The sequence below is a fragment of the Callorhinus ursinus genome, unplaced genomic scaffold (genome assembly GCF_003265705.2).
Source record: "Callorhinus ursinus isolate GAN/ISIS: 27379988/994484 unplaced genomic scaffold, GSC_fseal_2.0 scaffold1, whole genome shotgun sequence".
Taxonomy (NCBI): Eukaryota; Metazoa; Chordata; class Mammalia; order Carnivora; family Otariidae; genus Callorhinus; species Callorhinus ursinus.
This window is the reverse complement of record NW_027397063.1, coordinates 115,678,660-115,696,013: the sequence shown is the minus strand read 5'-3', so window position 1 is coordinate 115,696,013 and position 17,354 is coordinate 115,678,660. Positions and strand designations below refer to the sequence as shown.

Below are 17,354 nucleotides of genomic sequence, written 5' to 3'. Positions count from 1 at the left end.
CCCTCTCTCCTTGAATGGGGTTCAGACTTGCATTGCAATCTGATAGTTCTCCCAGCCTCTCCCAGCTGCTGCCCCATTTTCTCTCACAGGTTGTTCCCCTAATTGATTCCTTGCACATTTAATTCCTCTCTTGGCAGCTGCTTCTCAGAAGATTCAGATCACACACTCTCCTAAATATGTGTGACCTCTTCCAAATTTACTCCTTCCTTCCATTTCACCCAGCTTTGCTGATGGTGATCGCTGACTGGGATAGAATGGCCAGATCGGGGTGACTCCTGTCTCAAAATGGAGAGATAACTCAAGTATAGCAACCCAGCAAGGAGGAGTAGGGGCAGGAAAACAGCCTGGAGCATGCTAGGATTCCAGAGGGCAGTTACTGGGTAGTTCAACCCTCCTCCTACCCCACTGCCACCCATCCTAGGCTGGGACTTGCACCCAAGGTAAAGAGTAACAGTATAGATCTATAGGACCATATATAGGATACCTGTGGCAGGGCACTAGAACAGTGAGGAGGAAGAATGAGAGGAAGGGAAAGAAAGAGCAAGTAGAGAAAGAGAACTAGTCAGAGGGAGCACTTAGGTTCAGTCTAACAGTTGTTTATGGATCCCTCCTGGGCATTCTGCTAAGCACTGTTTATTGAAAGTTAAATAAGAAAAACTTCCTTGCTTCCCTGAGGGACAGATACTTTCCCTAACCTAGGCAGAAGGAGGATCAGAGTAGACTGCGTTGAGGAGATGATACCTGAGCAGAGCCTGGAAGGATGCACAGGTGTAGGAGAAAAACCTCCTGAACCACATGTAATTGTTTATCTGCTAGGTCAATTCAATTCCACAAATACATTCTGAAGGCTTCTATGTATTGGGCCCTGTTCCATGTGCAGGGGCTACAGTGGTGAGCAAGCTGGCTACAGTCTCTGCCCTCTCTGGCTTGGGAATCTAGCTGAGAACAGAGCGAAACAATCTTACCACAGTATGAGATGTGCCACAGGACAGGGATCTGCAAAGCACTTTAGGACAAAGAAATCTCAAGGCCCCGAGCCCATATGAAGCCCCAATTTCTGAACGTGGTAAAATTCTTCACACTCTAACTCCGTTACTGCTTTGCAGTCTCATTTACCACCATTCCCCAAAAGTTGGGGATACAACTGTGTGTGAATCTGACTATGCCACTACTCCTGGCATGCAGTTAGTTACTTTTTCAGAGATACTCTCCTTGACGCATCCAGCTTGCCCAAATTCTCCCGTGCTACCAGGCCAGTCTTTTGTCCATCTCTCTAGGTTGATGAGGCGTTTTTTTGTTTGTTTTTAAGATTTTATTTATTTATTTGATAGAGAGAGAGAGCACAAGTAGGCAGAGCAGCAGGCAGAGGGAGAGGGAGAAGCAGGCTCTCCGCTGAGCAGGGAGCTCAATGTGGGGCCTGATCCCAGGACCCTCGGATCATGTCCTGAGCTGAAGGCAGCCGCTTAAGGGACTGAGCCACCCAGGTGCCCCGGTTGATGAGGTTCATAAAGCAGGGACCCAAATGCAGGGCCAACAATATCTACCATGGAGTCAGGTGGGCTTTGTTCACCCACATGACTTCAGGCTTTGGACCCTCAACTTCCCTACATATCCAGCTGAACAACTACTCAAGGAAATGTAATAAACACTGGTGATTAGTTCTTGGCACATAGTAGGTGCTCAAAAATATTTGCTGAATTTAATTGCATTAACATTAATGTCCCAGGCCAGAATTTGGACTTTATGAATGCTCTGGCTGTGAGCTGGAGCATGGAGGGGTTAATGATCAATTTTAGCAGTTTTCTCTGTGGCTAAGAGTGCAAAATATACACCTTGTTCTTTGCCTCGAAGACCTGCTTGTTAGCTGGGGAAACAGATGGACAACCTCCCAAGAGTTCAGTTCAAAATTCCTAGAGCAGTAGTGCTCAAACCCTAGCAAGTATCAAAATCACCTAGAGGTCATCTGGTGAAACAGACTGCTGGCTACACCCCCAGAATTTAATTCAGTAGGCCTCCGGTGCAGTATGAGAATTTGAAAGTCTGCATTTCCCACTTGCTCTCAGGTGATAGTGAAACTGCTGGGCCCACACTTTGAGAACTACCCACTAGAGGCTAGGAGCCCTGTGCTCAACACGCAGCGCATGGCGGATCTCTGAATCCTGGCTCCACCACATCTTTAGTCTTGGCTCTTGATCTAATCCTCTACCTCTCCGTACTTCATTTGCCACATCTGTGAAATCAGGATAAGGGATTGCAAGCGAGTGCTTAAAGCCACACCTGGCACAGTGTTTTAGCTTCTGTTATCTATTCATTTTCTGGGGGTGGTGGGACGACCAAACCAAAGGTCTAGGTAGCCAGAGAAGAGCAAGAACTAGCAAGAGCAAGTCCCCCTTCCGTGCAGCAAGGAAGGCACAAGAGCTGAGGACCAACCAGTACTAGCCTTCTTAGAGTAACGCCCTACTGCGGTCTGGGGTCTTTCGAAATCTCTGGCCCTTCTAAGAGCGCGCGGATGTCCAACCCACAAGTTCTCTACGTCCCACAGATACTGCGCAGGCGCAGAACCCGATGTGCCCGCGCTTGATGCACATGCGTACTCAGGCGCACCGGTTGGGGGCTGGCCAGCAGAGCAAAAATGGCGGCGGCAATGCGCGTGGTGGCGGCTAGAGCAAGACTCAGCGTTGTGGAGACCGGTCTCCGCTCCGCGGTCCGCAACCTGTGTAGCCAGCCCGTCTCGGTTAACGAACGCATCGAGAACAAGCGCCGCGCCGCCTTGGTGGGAGGAGGCCAGCGCCGCGTGGATGCCCAGCATAAGCGAGTGAGTCTTGCGGCGGTCCGGCCATCCTCTCGGCGTTCGGGCCATCCCCTCGGCGTTCGCGACCTATCACAGCGTGCCCAGCTCGCGACGCCCCAGTCCTTTCAGCCAATCAGCGCCATGCCGGGGAGCGGCGGGGGCGGGGGCGAGAAGGTTCACCTTGAGTACCTGTTGCCTTGCACCAAGTGGCGGGGAAAACGACGATAAGCACCATTGTGCTTTACTACTCTCCATTTTGCTTCTGGATTTTTAGAGGGAGCTGGCCGGGTCCCAGATGACTCACCGCTTGACATCTATAAACTTTTGGACTAGTTACTTAATCACTAGGAGTCAGTTTATTTTAAGAAGAAGATAGTAGTACTTCTCCCCTCACAATCTTATCCGTAGAGCTACGGAAGCGATGACAGGCACTTAATTAGGAAAAAAAAATCTGTTTATTCTTCTCCTGCCTGGTGAAACCGTGGTAAGTTCTTGCTCCATTATGGAAGCAGGAAAATCGAAGGATATGGCAGGGGAAGTAACGTGGTCAAATTCTCACATTAATCTGGGGGCGGGGTGTGCACAGGGAACTTGTGGAACTTCTGCCCCCACAATGCTGGCTGAACGCCTTTAGTGTCTTAGCGTGCATCGACATGCTGGGTAGGAAAGGTATGTGTCAGAGGCAGGGAGGTTTTTGAGGCGAGACATCTGGCCTTCAGAGATAAGCTGGGTGGACCATTTAGCAGCAGGAAACACTGAGGCTCAGATCCGTGACCTGGGACTTGAAACTAGGCTCACGCAGTGCATCACTGACACGTGTGTGAATCTGGACTGATGTGCTGGATGAGTTAACCAATCTGGAAGATGCAGAAGTGAAATTCTTAGAGGTGAAGGGCATCGAGGCACAACTGTCAAGTGGGGTGGTAAGGGGTGGAACACTGGGATCTTCAGTGAGATTTGAACTAGCCCTTTATTGAAGTCTAAATTGAGTGTTGATTATTTTTGTTTTTTTAAAAGATTTTATTTATTTGACAGAAAAAGAGCACAAACAGGGGGAATGGCAGGCAGAGGGTGAAGCAGACTCCCTGCTGAGCAGAGAGCCCAGTGCTGGGCTCGATCCCAGGACTCCAGGATCATGACCTGAGCTGAAGGCAGCTGCTTAACCAACTGAGCCACCCAGACGCCCCTTGAGTGTTGATTTAGATGTTATAAATTACGATTTGACAGGAACATGAAGGTGACCGTTCCTTTTTGATAAGTTACCATTCCTTTCTGACAAGTTACTTAATCCCTAGGAGTCAGTTTATTTTAAAGGGAAGATAGTAATTTTTGACCTTGGGAGTGAGATGTAAATTTGGTGGTTGAGTGTGGGGCCGCCTGGGTGGTGCAGTCCTTAAGCCTTGGACTCTTGGTTTTGGCTCAGGTCGTGATCTCCAGTGGTGGGATCAAGCCCCAAGTCAGGCTCCAGACTCAGCAGCGAGTCTGCTTGGGTCTCTCTCTCTCTCCCTCTCCCCCTCCCTGCACCATGCTGTGTGTGCTCTCTCTCTCAAATAAACAAATAAATCTTAAAAAAAATTTTGGTTGAGTATGTGGTGCCAGGAGTGCTTTCCCTCCCTCCCCTGGGGTGGCTCTGTCTGGGTTGAAGGAACCTTTACATCATCCTTTGGAAAGGCCTCTCAGTGCTCCTGTGTACTCTTTCTGTTGGGGCCCATTGCAGAATTCCTCCCTGGAACATCACCCCACTTCTTCCTGGGTAGACCCTACTGGGTTTAGATGCAGGCTCAAGAAGCAATTTTTCTTTTGCCAGAGCTGACTTAGTCAGGAGGCTGACTCCACCCTCACTCCACCTCACTCCACCCCCTTTTAAACAATTTTTTGGACTCCTTCCATAGGACAGATTCCCAGAAATGGAATTACTGGGTCAAAAGATAGGAATCTTTTTAACACTCTAATATATGTTGCCAAATTGCTTTCTGGAAAACTTAATTCTACTTTACACAACAGTGTATACGATTGCCTGTTTGTTTTAAAAAGACCTCACTGGCTTTGGTTACTTTCTTATGGGGGGAAAAAGCCAATTTGAGGTGTTTTTTTTTTCCCAGGGCGGAGGGAGGTTGGAAGACAGTGGGCCTGGGTGTTTGATTTGCTCTAAGGGCTTGAGAGTCCAAGCAGCAGAGGCTCTTGATAAGTTGAAGGTTCCAACCTCACCCCTTCCAAGAAGCAATTTTTTTTTTTTTACTCCTCTCAAGTGAGCTCTTTACCGCTCTCTGTCCCACTCCTTCTCAGCCACTACCTGCTGTGGGGTTGTCTCGGTATCATAGTGTCACTGTCAGGTGTGGGGTACCTAAGCAGAGCCCCTAATGTAGGATAGTAGGAGAAGCCCATGGAGGAGGCAGGAGAAAGAACCAGGAAGTGGTCCTGGAAGCGTCCTTCTGGTTGGACACTAGTGAGGTGAGTTTGTGTGAGGTTCCCTAGAAGAAGCTTGTGAATCCGGGGATGTGGCCTCAGACTCTTCACTAAACCTGCTTTAGTTTTCCACCTCTTACTTTTACATTCTCCTTTTTATTGCTCGTTAAGTCTCCAGTAAATGTTTGTGGAACTAGTTATCTTGTTCCACAGTCAGGCTCTCCTTACCACCACTTTTCTTCCCCTTTTCCTCCTCCCATTTCCTTATTTGCCTTCCCTGGTTGGTGGCTCCTGGAGCACCCTGTCTGCCTTGATTTCCTTACTGGCTGAAATCTACTGATAATACCTGTGTTTTGGGCAGGTTGATGGAATAGAGGCTTTCATGAGGGGTGAAGGGGCAAACCCTGTCTTTCTGGCCTTCTTACGAACGCTCCTTGCTTACTTTGCCTATGATGACCTCACTGAATGTTTTTTATTGCATTTTAGGGAAAGCTAACTACCAGAGAGCGGATCAGTCTTTTGCTGGACCCTGGCAGTTTTGTTGAGAGTGACATGTTTGTGGAACACAGATGCGCAGATTTTGGAATGGCTGCTGAGAAGAATAAGGTATCTTTTTACATGGTAGTATGAGCCTCTAAGTTGCACTTTCCATCTGTGGCCCTACTGGCCTACCCACTAGACTAATGAAGGCCTTTTGGAATTCAGGTTACATTTAATAGTTTTCAGGTTTGGAGCCTGAAGTTGCAGGAGTGCCTTGGGAGAAGTATTATTGGGCCTCCAGCTTCTCCTACTTACCTTTGTCTGCAGATGAAGGAATGTGAGTGGGACTGCTCATATTTTTTGCATTGTGACTCTGGCCTGGTTTCCAGGGCTCTGGTTGTGGGTTCAGAGTTCTCACAAATACGCATTGACGAACTTGGAAGGGAAGATGAGAACGTCTTTTAATTGTGTTCTGGTTTGTCTAGGCACCAGAGGCCCCCTAAAGCAGGACCACCTGCCTGTTTTGACACTAAGTTTATGGAGTTTTTGAGATCAGAGTTACCAATACTTCTTTTTTATTTATTTATTTTTTTAAAGATTTTATGTATTTATTTGACAGACAGCGACACAGCGAGAGAGGGAACACAAGCAGGGGGAGTGGGAGAGGGAGAAGCAGGTTTCTCTCTGAGCAGAGAGCCCGATGTGGGGCTCGATCCCGGGACCCTGGGATCATGACCTGAGCCGAAGGCAGACCCATAATGACTGAGCCACCCAGGCGCCCCACCAATACTTCTTTTTTAATTGGGTGTTCTCCACGGGTATGCAGAATTCTTTGGACTCACTTTTGATCAGTTTTCCTCGGGTCTGCATATATGCTATTAGTGACCAAAGATTTGTGAACTTGGCACCAAATCAGCTGGCTCCATTTCAGTCCTTATGGGCCACACAGTATTCCAGGATTCCAAGCAAAATGATGGGTTTGCCTTAAGGTTTGGGGGTGGGGTGTGTGGCTTTGTAGAGTTGCCATGTGTCATTCTATGCCCTTCTCCTTCCTGTGGCATTTGGGGAGTGGCAGCTCTAGGGAGTCTTGATTATTTTGCTTTTAGGAGGGAAGATGAAATCTAACTATAGTGCCCTTCACTTCTGTTGATGAAGCAGTAGCCTAGTGCTTGCTGTTGCAGAGCTGAGCAGGGGAAGGGGAGATTCCATCATGTTCCTGATTCATACTGAATTTTAAGAAATTTAGGGTGGGCAGTTGTTTTCGGGTTTTTTGGTCTTTCATTGCCAAATTCGTTAAAAGACGTATTTGGGTTTTTTAACTTTTATTTTTCTATTTTTCTGGTAGTTTCCTGGAGACAGTGTGGTCACTGGACGGGGCCGAATCAATGGAAGATTGGTTTATGTCTTCAGTCAGGTATTTAATAACTCCAATAGGCTGAGCTTTCCTGGAGGGAAGAGTCAGGAGCAAAAGACATGAGAAGAAAGCAGTTTTGGGGAATGAAAACTTGTTTGTAGTGGGGGCAGATGAGGGGCATATGTCCAGAGTTTTATACTATAGTATGTGTTTTTTCTTAGGGAGAAAGAATCCTTAGTCTTGAGGGATGATCACAGGGTAGTAATCATGTAAAAAGTCCCAGGAACCAGGAGTTTATTCCAAGTGAGTGAGATTCTTCTTGGCAGATTGGGTGTGTGCCTGGAGGACAGCCATGTCCTGGGCAATGTGCGGACTGAGTGTTGTGAATGCAGCCTGGGTGGAAGCGACTAGACTCTAGGAACCATAGGTTTTGGGCTTTCATGAAGGTGTTAGAACAAGTTTTGTTAGGCTGCATAAAGACAGATACAGTTTCTTCACACTGAGACTATAGGAGAATATAGTGTAGGAGGCAGAATAATGGCCCCCCAAAATGTCCAACTCCTAATTCCTGAAATTTATGAATATATTAACTTACATGGCAAAGGGGAATTAAGCTGCAGATGGAATTAGTGTTTTTAATTAGCTAACCTTAAAATAAAGAAGGCTGGGTTACCCAGGTGGGCACAATATAATCATAAGGGTCCTTAAAAGGAGAGGCAGAAGTGGAGTTCCGAATGATGTGTTGTGAGAGGGGCCTGCCATTGCTGGCTAAGAAGATGGAGGAAGGTCATGAACGAAGGAATGCAGGTGGTCTCCAGAACCTGGAAAAGGCAGGAAAAAAGATTCTCCCTTGGATCCTCCAGAAAGGTGCCTAACCATGCTAACCTTGAGTGTAGCTCTGTGAGGCCCATGTAGGACTTCTAAATTATAGAACTGTGAGAGAATAAATTGCGTTTGTGGTAATTGTTAGAGCAGCTAATAGTAAACTAACACTATACTATTTTGGGTTTGATCCCCCCCCAGGTGGAAAGATGCATATAATTCTAAATATTTAGTTCCTTTTACAGATCTAAAGTTATAAAGCTTGTTTAGTATTAAAATTATGGGTCTAATAATAAAATAACTCTGCCTAATTTAAAATGTATTGTACTTAAACAATACTCATTTACTTAATGAATTACCTTTGAAATGTTTTAAAACTGTTATAAGTGGGTCTACCAAATGCTTAACTGGAAGAAATGATCTCTCCTTTTTGTAATTTATGAGAGCTAGGCAAAAGCTTGTACTGAAGGAAGCATTAATAAGATAGAACAAAGAAAGTTACTGTGCTTTCTGGGCTCAACGTTCTAACTACTGAGCAGATACAGAAATTCACTGAATTGATACTTTTTATCATCTTTTATCCCCATGGGGTAGGGTTGGATAGGGATGGGGGGAAGGGAAAGGGAAAAAACTGAGCCAGAGTTTCTGCCCCAAAGACGCTAATCATTTTGTAGACAGAATGGGGCAGGACAGGAGTGTCTTCAGTACAGATAGGGTGAGAGAGGTTCTAGCCAAATGCTGTGGACTCAGGACAAGGGATGATCACATTCAGGCTTGAGGGATGTTTTAGGGAAAATCGGGCATCTGAAATAGGCCCTGAAGGATACTGAGGGTGGGGAGTGATGAGCCAGCTTTTTTGTAGTGATCCCCAAAATGTTAATATCTGCAGTTGCTTTTTCTGGGGGAACTTCTTTTCCAGAGAAGCGGCCTCGGTCTCTTGCCTGATAATTGGCCATAGGTATGTTCCGGGGGAGAGGAGTAGGGGGAAAGGAGGGGCCAGTGCTGGCTCATTATTTAGTGTACAGATTCCTAATCTTGTCTGTTTTTAGCCTCAGTTTTGCTTTGTTTTGCTGCTGGTGATTGAATCCAGAGCCCCTCTGATGAAGTTGTTTTAGAGAATAAAACTTTCCCCTTCTCAAGGTGAAGGAGAGGTCCTGTGGGTCCAGCTGCTCCCAACAGAGACTTTGGATCAGTCTGTTTTTCACCCCTCTTCACCCCCTACTTTCGTGGTTCCTGGCTTGTCCCCTCCTTGTGGTTACTCCCCCTGCAGTATATAGACTTCCATTTGTTCTCACTAAGTCAGATATTCTTCTTGTGCTTTCATTTCCCCTCCAGTTTGTTCAGTCTCTCCTCTGCCAATGTTTCCTCTTCCGTTTCTGTCCTCTTGGGCTGAATCTCTTTTTAATTCCCCGCTGTCTTTTTGAGATGGTTTTAGGAAGGAGGTCCTTCCTACAAGAAGCCCTTTACATCAGAAGGTAATGAAACTCCATAAGCTAGAGGAAGCAGTGAGAGCTCTGATTGACTTTTTTCACCTCCCTTGTCAAAATGACAGATACTTTCTAGTAATAGAAATGCCTGACTGTTTGATATCTGTAGAATCTGATTTTTTGGGTTAAGTCTGCATGAAAAGTCTTCCTTTCCTTAGAGCTATGACTCATTTTTGTAGAGCAAAGATTAAGTCTTTTGCTCTTGACAATACATAAATTCTCTTTAAGATACAAATTATTTCATGGAATAGTGAATAAAAGAAGACTATTCCTAATTTTTTGAACTTCTAAAAATCCTTCAAAAACTTTTGGCTAAGAGTTTTTCATTTCCTCCTCTTCCTCCTGGCTCTTTGTCCCTGGCTAATCACTGTATTTGTTGATTTAATCGTTTTCTTTTTAGGATTTTACAGTTTTTGGAGGTAGTCTGTCCGGGGCACATGCCCAAAAGATCTGCAAAGTAAGTATTTAATATTGAGAACACAGTATTTTTATCAGTCACATGGTACATGTTGAGTATTGGGGGGCAGGACTGCGGGGTGGGTTCTGACCCAAAGGTCCCTTCAGTCTAAGGCAGGCGTTTGTAACATTTTTTTGTATCATGGATCCCTTTGACAGGCTGGTAATGATTTATATGCATAAAATATGTAGGATTACAAAGAATTAAAAATATTTAAAAACACATTTGTAGTATATGTGCTTTCTAATTCATCAAATAACAAAATTTAGTTGTGGATCCAAACTGTTATAATTTCACAGTAGGTACGAGTGTAATGCTCTTTCAAGTGATCTGCAACAACTTGAATGTGATATAAAAATATCCGTGGCTTCTATTAATGACAAAGTCACAGGTATCTCCAGTGTGTGTGTGGTTTTTTTTTTTGCCTGTGTTCATTATTAAAGGAAAGGCTAAAGATCAGCTAAAGTTAATAAAGATAAAGATGTAAGTTTTTTCCCATCTAAGGTATGGATGAAATCTATAGACTGCTTGGGGTTCTGAAGACTCCAGGTAAAGAGCCCATGGTCCAGGTGAAGAGTCCCAAGTACTAAAAGATAAAGAGCAGTGCGAGGATTGATTACATGATGGTATTTTAAAAACACTGCTAGTGATGAGATGCTCTGGAGATGAATTAAAGTATAGATCATATGTGGAGAACTTTGGAATTAAAGGTAGGGTTGACTATTAGTAGCTGGGGAGAACTTCCCTGTAAAATGGAAAACCTGTATTCCATGGTCTTATCATGTATTTCTGAAACCTTGGACCAATCCCTTAACTTTTAAACCTTCCTAATTTTTCTTTTTACTGCTTCTGTTATTATGGTTAAATGGATAATAGGGAAGTGAAAGTGCTTTGTGAACTGACAAGAGCCATTAGGAATGTTACTTATTAGTAACATTCAAGCCACTGACCCAGGAAGAAAATATGGCTCATTACAAATAAAAGCAGGCTTGGGCCTGGCCTCTGGTTAACAGATGGATCTACGTGTACTTTCACGAAAATACTACTTTGCTATTATGTACTGTCAGTTCTTTCAAAAAAGTAATGGGATTGGGGAGGGGGTGGTGGCGGCTGTGGCGGCGGTGCCTGGCTGGCTTAGTCAGTAGAGCATGTGATTTTTGATCTCAGGGTCATGAATTCAAGCCCTATGTTGGGCATGGAGCCTACTTTAAAAAAAAAAATAACTGGGAACAATACTGGCTCCTGGAAAAATATTACAGCTAGGCCTGTGGCTCTAGAAATGGTTGTCATGAGCAGTCTTCCCACCTGCTACTGGGAAGTGCTTTGGCTCTTGGATGCCTGAGGGGCTTTAATCCGCCCTTAAAATTTTGGTTCTCTATCTTCCATGAAGGTACCCAGTCATCCTGGGGAATGAAGCTGGTGTAAATGACTTCTATTTTGAAAAGTGCGCTTAGAACATTTTCCCAGAAAACACCATGGTGCTTTATAAATTCTGGTTTTGGTAACAGGATCGGTTGTTTCATAAAAGGTTTCTTTGCTGTCTCAGATCATGGACCAGGCCATGACAGTGGGCGCTCCAGTGATTGGACTGAATGACTCTGGGGGAGCACGGATCCAAGAGGGAGTAGAGTCTTTGGCTGGCTATGCAGACATCTTTCTGGTGAGAAACCTGTTAATAGAATACAGAGAGTAAAATAGTACGAGGCTTGGTCTTCTAAGCTATGTTCTGGTCAGAGCTTCCCTATCCCTACTGTTCTCTGCTGTATGTCTGTTCTGTGGCTTCTTCCTGTGTCACTGGGGAAGGCATGGAAGGTGGACGAAATGCAAGAAGAGTAGGTGGAGAGGGTTTTCTTTTTTTTTCTCACAGAGGGCCAGTCCTAGGGGAAAATTGAAGATCACTTATAAGGGAAATACACCTGATTATTTTTTTCATAAGCAAAGGACATGGAATATAAAAGGTTAAAATGAACTGATTTGCTAGAAATAGGAATTTAAAAAAAATGCAGTGCTGCTTATTTTGGTTAAAACACAAGGTCATTATGTGAATTTCAAGTTGTAGTACAAAGAAGAAAAATTAGCCAAATCCCACCATTCAGAAACATTCCATGAACTTCATTTCAGATATCTTTCTGCTTACTTACTAAAATTACAGAGAAAGAAATGAAAAACAAAAATAAATTAAATGTGTCATTTGAAGTAGGAAGTATATTCTAAGAAAGTAAGGGAGATTGGGGTGAGGAAGAGAGATACTGCCAGATGGAAACTTGAGAAAAGAGATCTACATTTCTAGAGAGGGGAGGAAAAAAGGAGAAGGCGGGAAAGAAACAGGCAGACATTGTTTCTAATCAGGCCAGCTGTTGTTGTCATCCCCTGGGCTTCAGGCTTATGAGTCTTCTGTCCCTGTCTACTGCCCTTTAGGATCCATTAGAACAATGTGTATTTATTTTGTGTAAGGTGCTCAGCTAGTTGTGGGAGTACTTAGGTTCATTGAGAAGCCACTTTGTAGATCTTAAACCTACTTTTTAATCTTTAACCTTGAGCTCCAGGAATAACCTACTGGGGAGAATTAGCTCTTTGGGTGGCGTGGTCAGATGATTTAGGCCTGGAAGGTCTCCTTTAGCCCTTAGCCTGGAAGTCATGCCTGTACTGGAAATGAAGGAAAGGAAACATGGCCCTAAGAGAAGTGTCAGTAAATCACCACATTTTAGAACTTGTCGGAGTTTTAGAATATCTCCTACTCTAACCCGTCTTTAGGAGTACAGGCTGCAGGAGTTGGGTTTTATTTTGTTTTCAGGAGGTAGACTTTAGTGACTTTAATGAATTATTTACTGGGGTGCTTGGGTGGCTTGGTCCGTTAAGTGTCCGACTCTTGATCTCAGTTCAGGTCTTGATCTCTGGGTCGTGAGTTCAAGCCTTGTGTTGGGCTTGGAGCCCACTTAAAAAAAAATGAAATTAATGCTGCTTGTTATTTCTACACCTCCAGCCACTTCCTTCTGCCTGTATTGTTATTTAAAATTTTTTTTTGTAACTTTATTTTGATAGAATTTCAAACTTCATATAAAAATTGCAAAAAATAGTACAGGGAACTCCCATATGTCCTTTACCCAGAATTGTCACTTGTTTACATTTTGCCCATTTGCTCTATCATTTCTCTCCATATGTATATATTTGCAGGTTATATTTATCTGAAACACTTGAGAATAAATTTGATACTGTTCCTTCTATAGCTCTTAAATCCTTCATTGCGTGTTTCCTAAGAACAAGGACATTCTGTAATAAAGTGAGAACAATAATAGAAATCAAGAAATTTAACATTGATTCATCGATATTATTCTTATCTATGGTACTTACTCAGATTTCATCAGACAATCCTAAATAAAGCCCTCTACAGCTATTCCCTTACTCCCCTATGCCCCATCCAATTCAGGATTGAGTACTGTCTGTAATTGTTTTATCCCCTTAATTTCCTTTAATTTGGAGCAGTTTCTCAGTTTTTCTTTGTCCTCCATGACCTTGACATTTTTGGGAACAGCTTTGTAAGAGGTATAATTTACAAACCGTAAAATCTACCATTGTAAGCATGTAATTCAATGACTTTTTTAAAAATTCCAATAAAATTAACAACAGTGTTAGTTTCAGGTATACAATATAGTGATTTAATAATTCTATACATTATTCAGTGCTTCTCATGGTAAGTGAACTCTTAATCCTCTTCACCTGTTTCACCCATCTCCTCGCTCACCTTTCCTCTGATAACCATCAGTTTTGTATATTTAAGAGTCTGGTTTTTGTCTTTTTTTCTTTGTTCGTTTTGTTTCTTAAGCTCCACATATGAGTGAAATCATATGGTATTTGTCTTTTACTTACTTCACTTAGCATTATACTTTAGCTCCATCCATATTGTTGCAGATGGCAAGATTTTACTCTTTTTTATGGCTGAGTAATATTCCATTGTGTGTGTGTGTGTGTGTGTGATATATGTTTATGTATATACATACATATATATCACATCTTTATCCATTCATCTATTGGTGGACACTTGGACTGCTTCCATATCTTGGCTATTGTAAATAATGCTGTAATAAACATATGGCTGCATATATCCCTTGGATTTAGTGTTTTTGTATTCTTTGGGTAAATACCCATTAGTGTGATTATTGGATCATAGGGTAGTTCTATTTTTAATTTTTTTGAGGAACCTCCATACTGTCTGCAGTGGCTGCACAAGTTTGTCTTCCCACCAGTGATGTATAGGGGTTCTTTTTTTCTCCACATCCTTGCCAACACTTGTGTTTTTGATTTTTTTTTAAAGATTTGAGAGAGAGAGAGAGCGAGAGATCGCATGCGCACATGCACAAGCAGGAGGGGCAGAGGGAAAGGGAGAGACAATCCCAAGCAGACTCCCTGCTGAGTGCAGAGCCCGATGTGGGGCTCAGCCTCATGACTGGAAATCATGACCTGAGCTGAAATCGAGTCGGATGCCCAACTGACTGCACCACCCAGGTGCCCCTGTTGTGTATTTGATTTTCACTACTAGACAGGTGTAAGGTGATACCTCATTGTGGTTTTGATTTGTATTTCCCTGATGAATGATATTGAGCATCTTTTCATGTGTCTGTTGGCCATCTTGATGTCTTCTTTGGAGAAATGTCTGTTCATGTCTTCTGCCCAGTTTTTTTTTTTTTTTAAAGATTTTTATTTATTTGACAGAGAGAGAGAGAGACCATGAGAGAGGGAACACAAGCAGGGGGAGTGGGAGAGGGAGAAGCAGGCTTCCCGCTGAGCAGAGAGCCTGACGCAGGGCTCGATCCCAGAACCCTGGGATCATGACCTGAGCCGAAGGCAGACGCTTAACAACTGAGCCACCCAGGTGCCCCCTTCTGTCCAGTTTTTAATTGGGTTATTTATTTTTAGGATGTTGAGTTCTATCAGTACTTTATATATTTTAGATACTAACTCCTTATCAGATATGTCATTTGCAAATATCTTCTCCCATTTTGTTGGTCATCTTTTGGTTTTGTCAACTGTTTCCTTTTCTGTGCAAAAGCTTTTTATCTTGATGTAGTTCGTTTTTGCCTTTGTTGCCCTTGCTTTTGAAGATGTGTCTGGCAAGAAGTTGCTGTGGCTAAGGTCAAAGAGTTTGCTACCTGTGTTCTCCTTAAGGATTTTGATGGATTCCTGTCTCACATTTAGGTCCTTCATCCGTTTTGAGTCTGTTTTTGTGTATGGTGTAAGGTGTGTAGTCCAGTTTCATTCTTCTGCACATGACTGTCCAATTTTCCCAACACCATTTGTTGAAGAGACTGTCTTTTTTCCATTGGATATTCCTTCCTGCTTTGTTGAAGATTAGTTGACCATAGAGTTGAGGGTTGTCGTCGTCGTCTTCTGAGAGTACTATAATGTGTATGTTGGTACATGTCTGCTTCCTTACAGGTCCCTCAGGGTGTTCATTTTTCTTTATTGTTTTCTTAGCTGCTCCTTAGACTGAATAGTTTCAGTTGTCTTCATGTTTTCTGAATTTTTCTTTTGCTTGAAATCTGCTGTTGAACCCCTCTAGTAAGCTCATTTCAGTTACTGTCCTTTTCAACTCCAGAATTTCTGCTTCGTTTCTATTTCTATTTCTATTTATTGGCATACTCATTTTGTTCATTGTTTTTCTGATTTCCTTTTATCCCCCCCTCATGATTTCCTTTAGCTCATTGCCTGTATTTAAGACTATTGCTGGGGTGCCTGGATGGCTCAGTCGGTTGAGTGTCTGACTCTTGGTTTCGGCTCAGGTCATGATCTCAGGGTCATGAGATCAAGCCCTGTGTCAGGCTTCCTTCTCTCCCTCTGCCTCTCCTGCAACTCGCACACACATGTGGGTGCACTCTTTCTCTCTCTCTAAAATAAAATAAATGAATCTTAAAAAAAGACCGTTCCTATAATGTCTTTGACAATTCCAGTGTCTGAACTTCCTCAGTGATGGTTTCTGTCAAATTCTTTGTTTCCTGTAAATGGTCTGTAGTAGCCTGTTTATGTGTTTAGTAAATTCTTGTTTTTGTTGAGTACTGGGAATTATGTGTATTTCTGGTAATGTTGGAAATCTAATTCACTCACTTGTCAGAGACTGTGGAGTTTTGCTTGTTGGGGGCTGAATCTATCCATTTGTGACTTTCTGAGCTGTTTTTGCAAAAATATGTTACATGTCAAGTGTGGTCACTGAAGTTTCTGGCAGTCAACCAGTGACCTGACAAAGATTTCGTTAAACGTCTGGCTCCTTGAAGAGAAACTATCTCTTTATTTTTATTTATTTTTAAAACGTGATGGGTCTAATTTTTATTTTTTATTTTTAAAGATTTTATCTATTTGTCAGAAAGCGAGAGAGAGCGCATAAGCAGGGAGAACTGCAGGCGGAGGGAGAAGCAGGCTTCCCGCCAAGCAGGGAGCCCGATGCAGGGCTCAATCCCAGGACCCTGGGATCACGACCTGAGCCGAAGGCAGACGCTTAACCATCTGAGCCACCCAGGTGTCCCAAGAAACTGTTTCTTTAAATCCCATCTCAGCTGTAGAGCTACTTGAACCTGTCAGGGTTGAAACAGTTACCAGCCTCTATACTGGTCCTTTATTGATCAAAAGCCATGATCAGTAATCAATACACATAACCCTGAATATTGGAGGACAGGGTCCTTATTGTCTACTCTGACATCAGCTAGCCACGCTAGAAACATGAGCTGCCAGTCCCCATGGCTGCCTGCTGCAAGGTTGCAGGGTGCCAGATGGTTCCACTAGACTCCAGAGTTCCAAAATAGTTGCTTTAGACCATTCCTGTGAACTTAATAGATGTTTAGTTTGAGGCATGGATTCTTAGAGCTTCTTGTTCCAGCATCTTCTCTGATATCACTCAACTCTTTTATGTTAAACACATATTTTTAGTATAGTTTCCTAATTCCTCTTTTTTTTTTTTTAAGATTTTATTTATTTGAGAGAGAATGAGAGAGAGCATGAGAGGGAGGAGGGTCAGAGGGAGAAGCAGACTCCTTGCTGAGCAGGGAGCTCGATGCAGGACTTGATCCTGAGACTCCAGGATCATGACCTGAGCCAAAGGCAGTCGCTTAACCAACTGAGCCACCCAGGGCGCCCCTCTTCTGACTTTTCTAAAAACTGTGTTTATTGAGTTATTTGGTAGTTGCTCTAAGGGTTACAATATGTATGTCAAATGATCACTGTCTACTCTAAATTGAAACTGACTTAATTCTGTTAAAATGTAGGATCTTTGATCCCATATAGCTCCATTTTATTCCCCTTCCTTTATTATGTTATTGTTTTATACCTTATAAGTCTAACAACAAAGTATTAAAATAATTGCTTTATACAATCTTGTATTAAGAGAGAACTATATACACTACTGTATATTTAATCACATAATTAACATTTTTAGTGATGTTATACTTCCTGTGGATTTTAATTAGTGTCTGGTATTATTCTCTTTCACATCCTGAGGTGTGGGCAATAATAGCAGCCTTAGTTAGGAATGTCACTGTTCTTATCTCAAGTTTAGCAGTTTTGTTTTGTTTT

General features: G+C 43.1%; 1 protein-coding gene across 5 annotated transcripts in view; it reads left to right on the top strand.

The window, feature by feature from the left end:
- Positions 1-2,594: 2,594 nt before the first annotated feature.
- Positions 2,595-17,354, top strand: part of PCCB (propionyl-CoA carboxylase subunit beta) — a 101,163-nt gene continuing 86,403 nt past the window's right edge. For 2 of the 5 annotated variants that reach the window (XM_073899659.1, XM_025881853.2), the window contains exons 1-5: positions 2,595-2,815; positions 5,684-5,803; positions 7,023-7,091; positions 9,741-9,797; positions 11,344-11,457. In XM_073899659.1, coding sequence (XP_073755760.1) covers positions 2,633-2,815; positions 5,684-5,803; positions 7,023-7,091; positions 9,741-9,797; positions 11,344-11,457 — 543 coding nt within the window. In that variant the 5' untranslated portion in view covers positions 2,595-2,632. Of the gene's footprint in view, positions 2,816-5,086; positions 5,243-5,683; positions 5,804-7,022; positions 7,092-9,740; positions 9,798-11,343; positions 11,458-17,354 lie in introns of those variants that run through there. The other 3 variants (XM_073899669.1, XM_025881861.2, XM_073899663.1) reach the window with 3 other exon arrangements.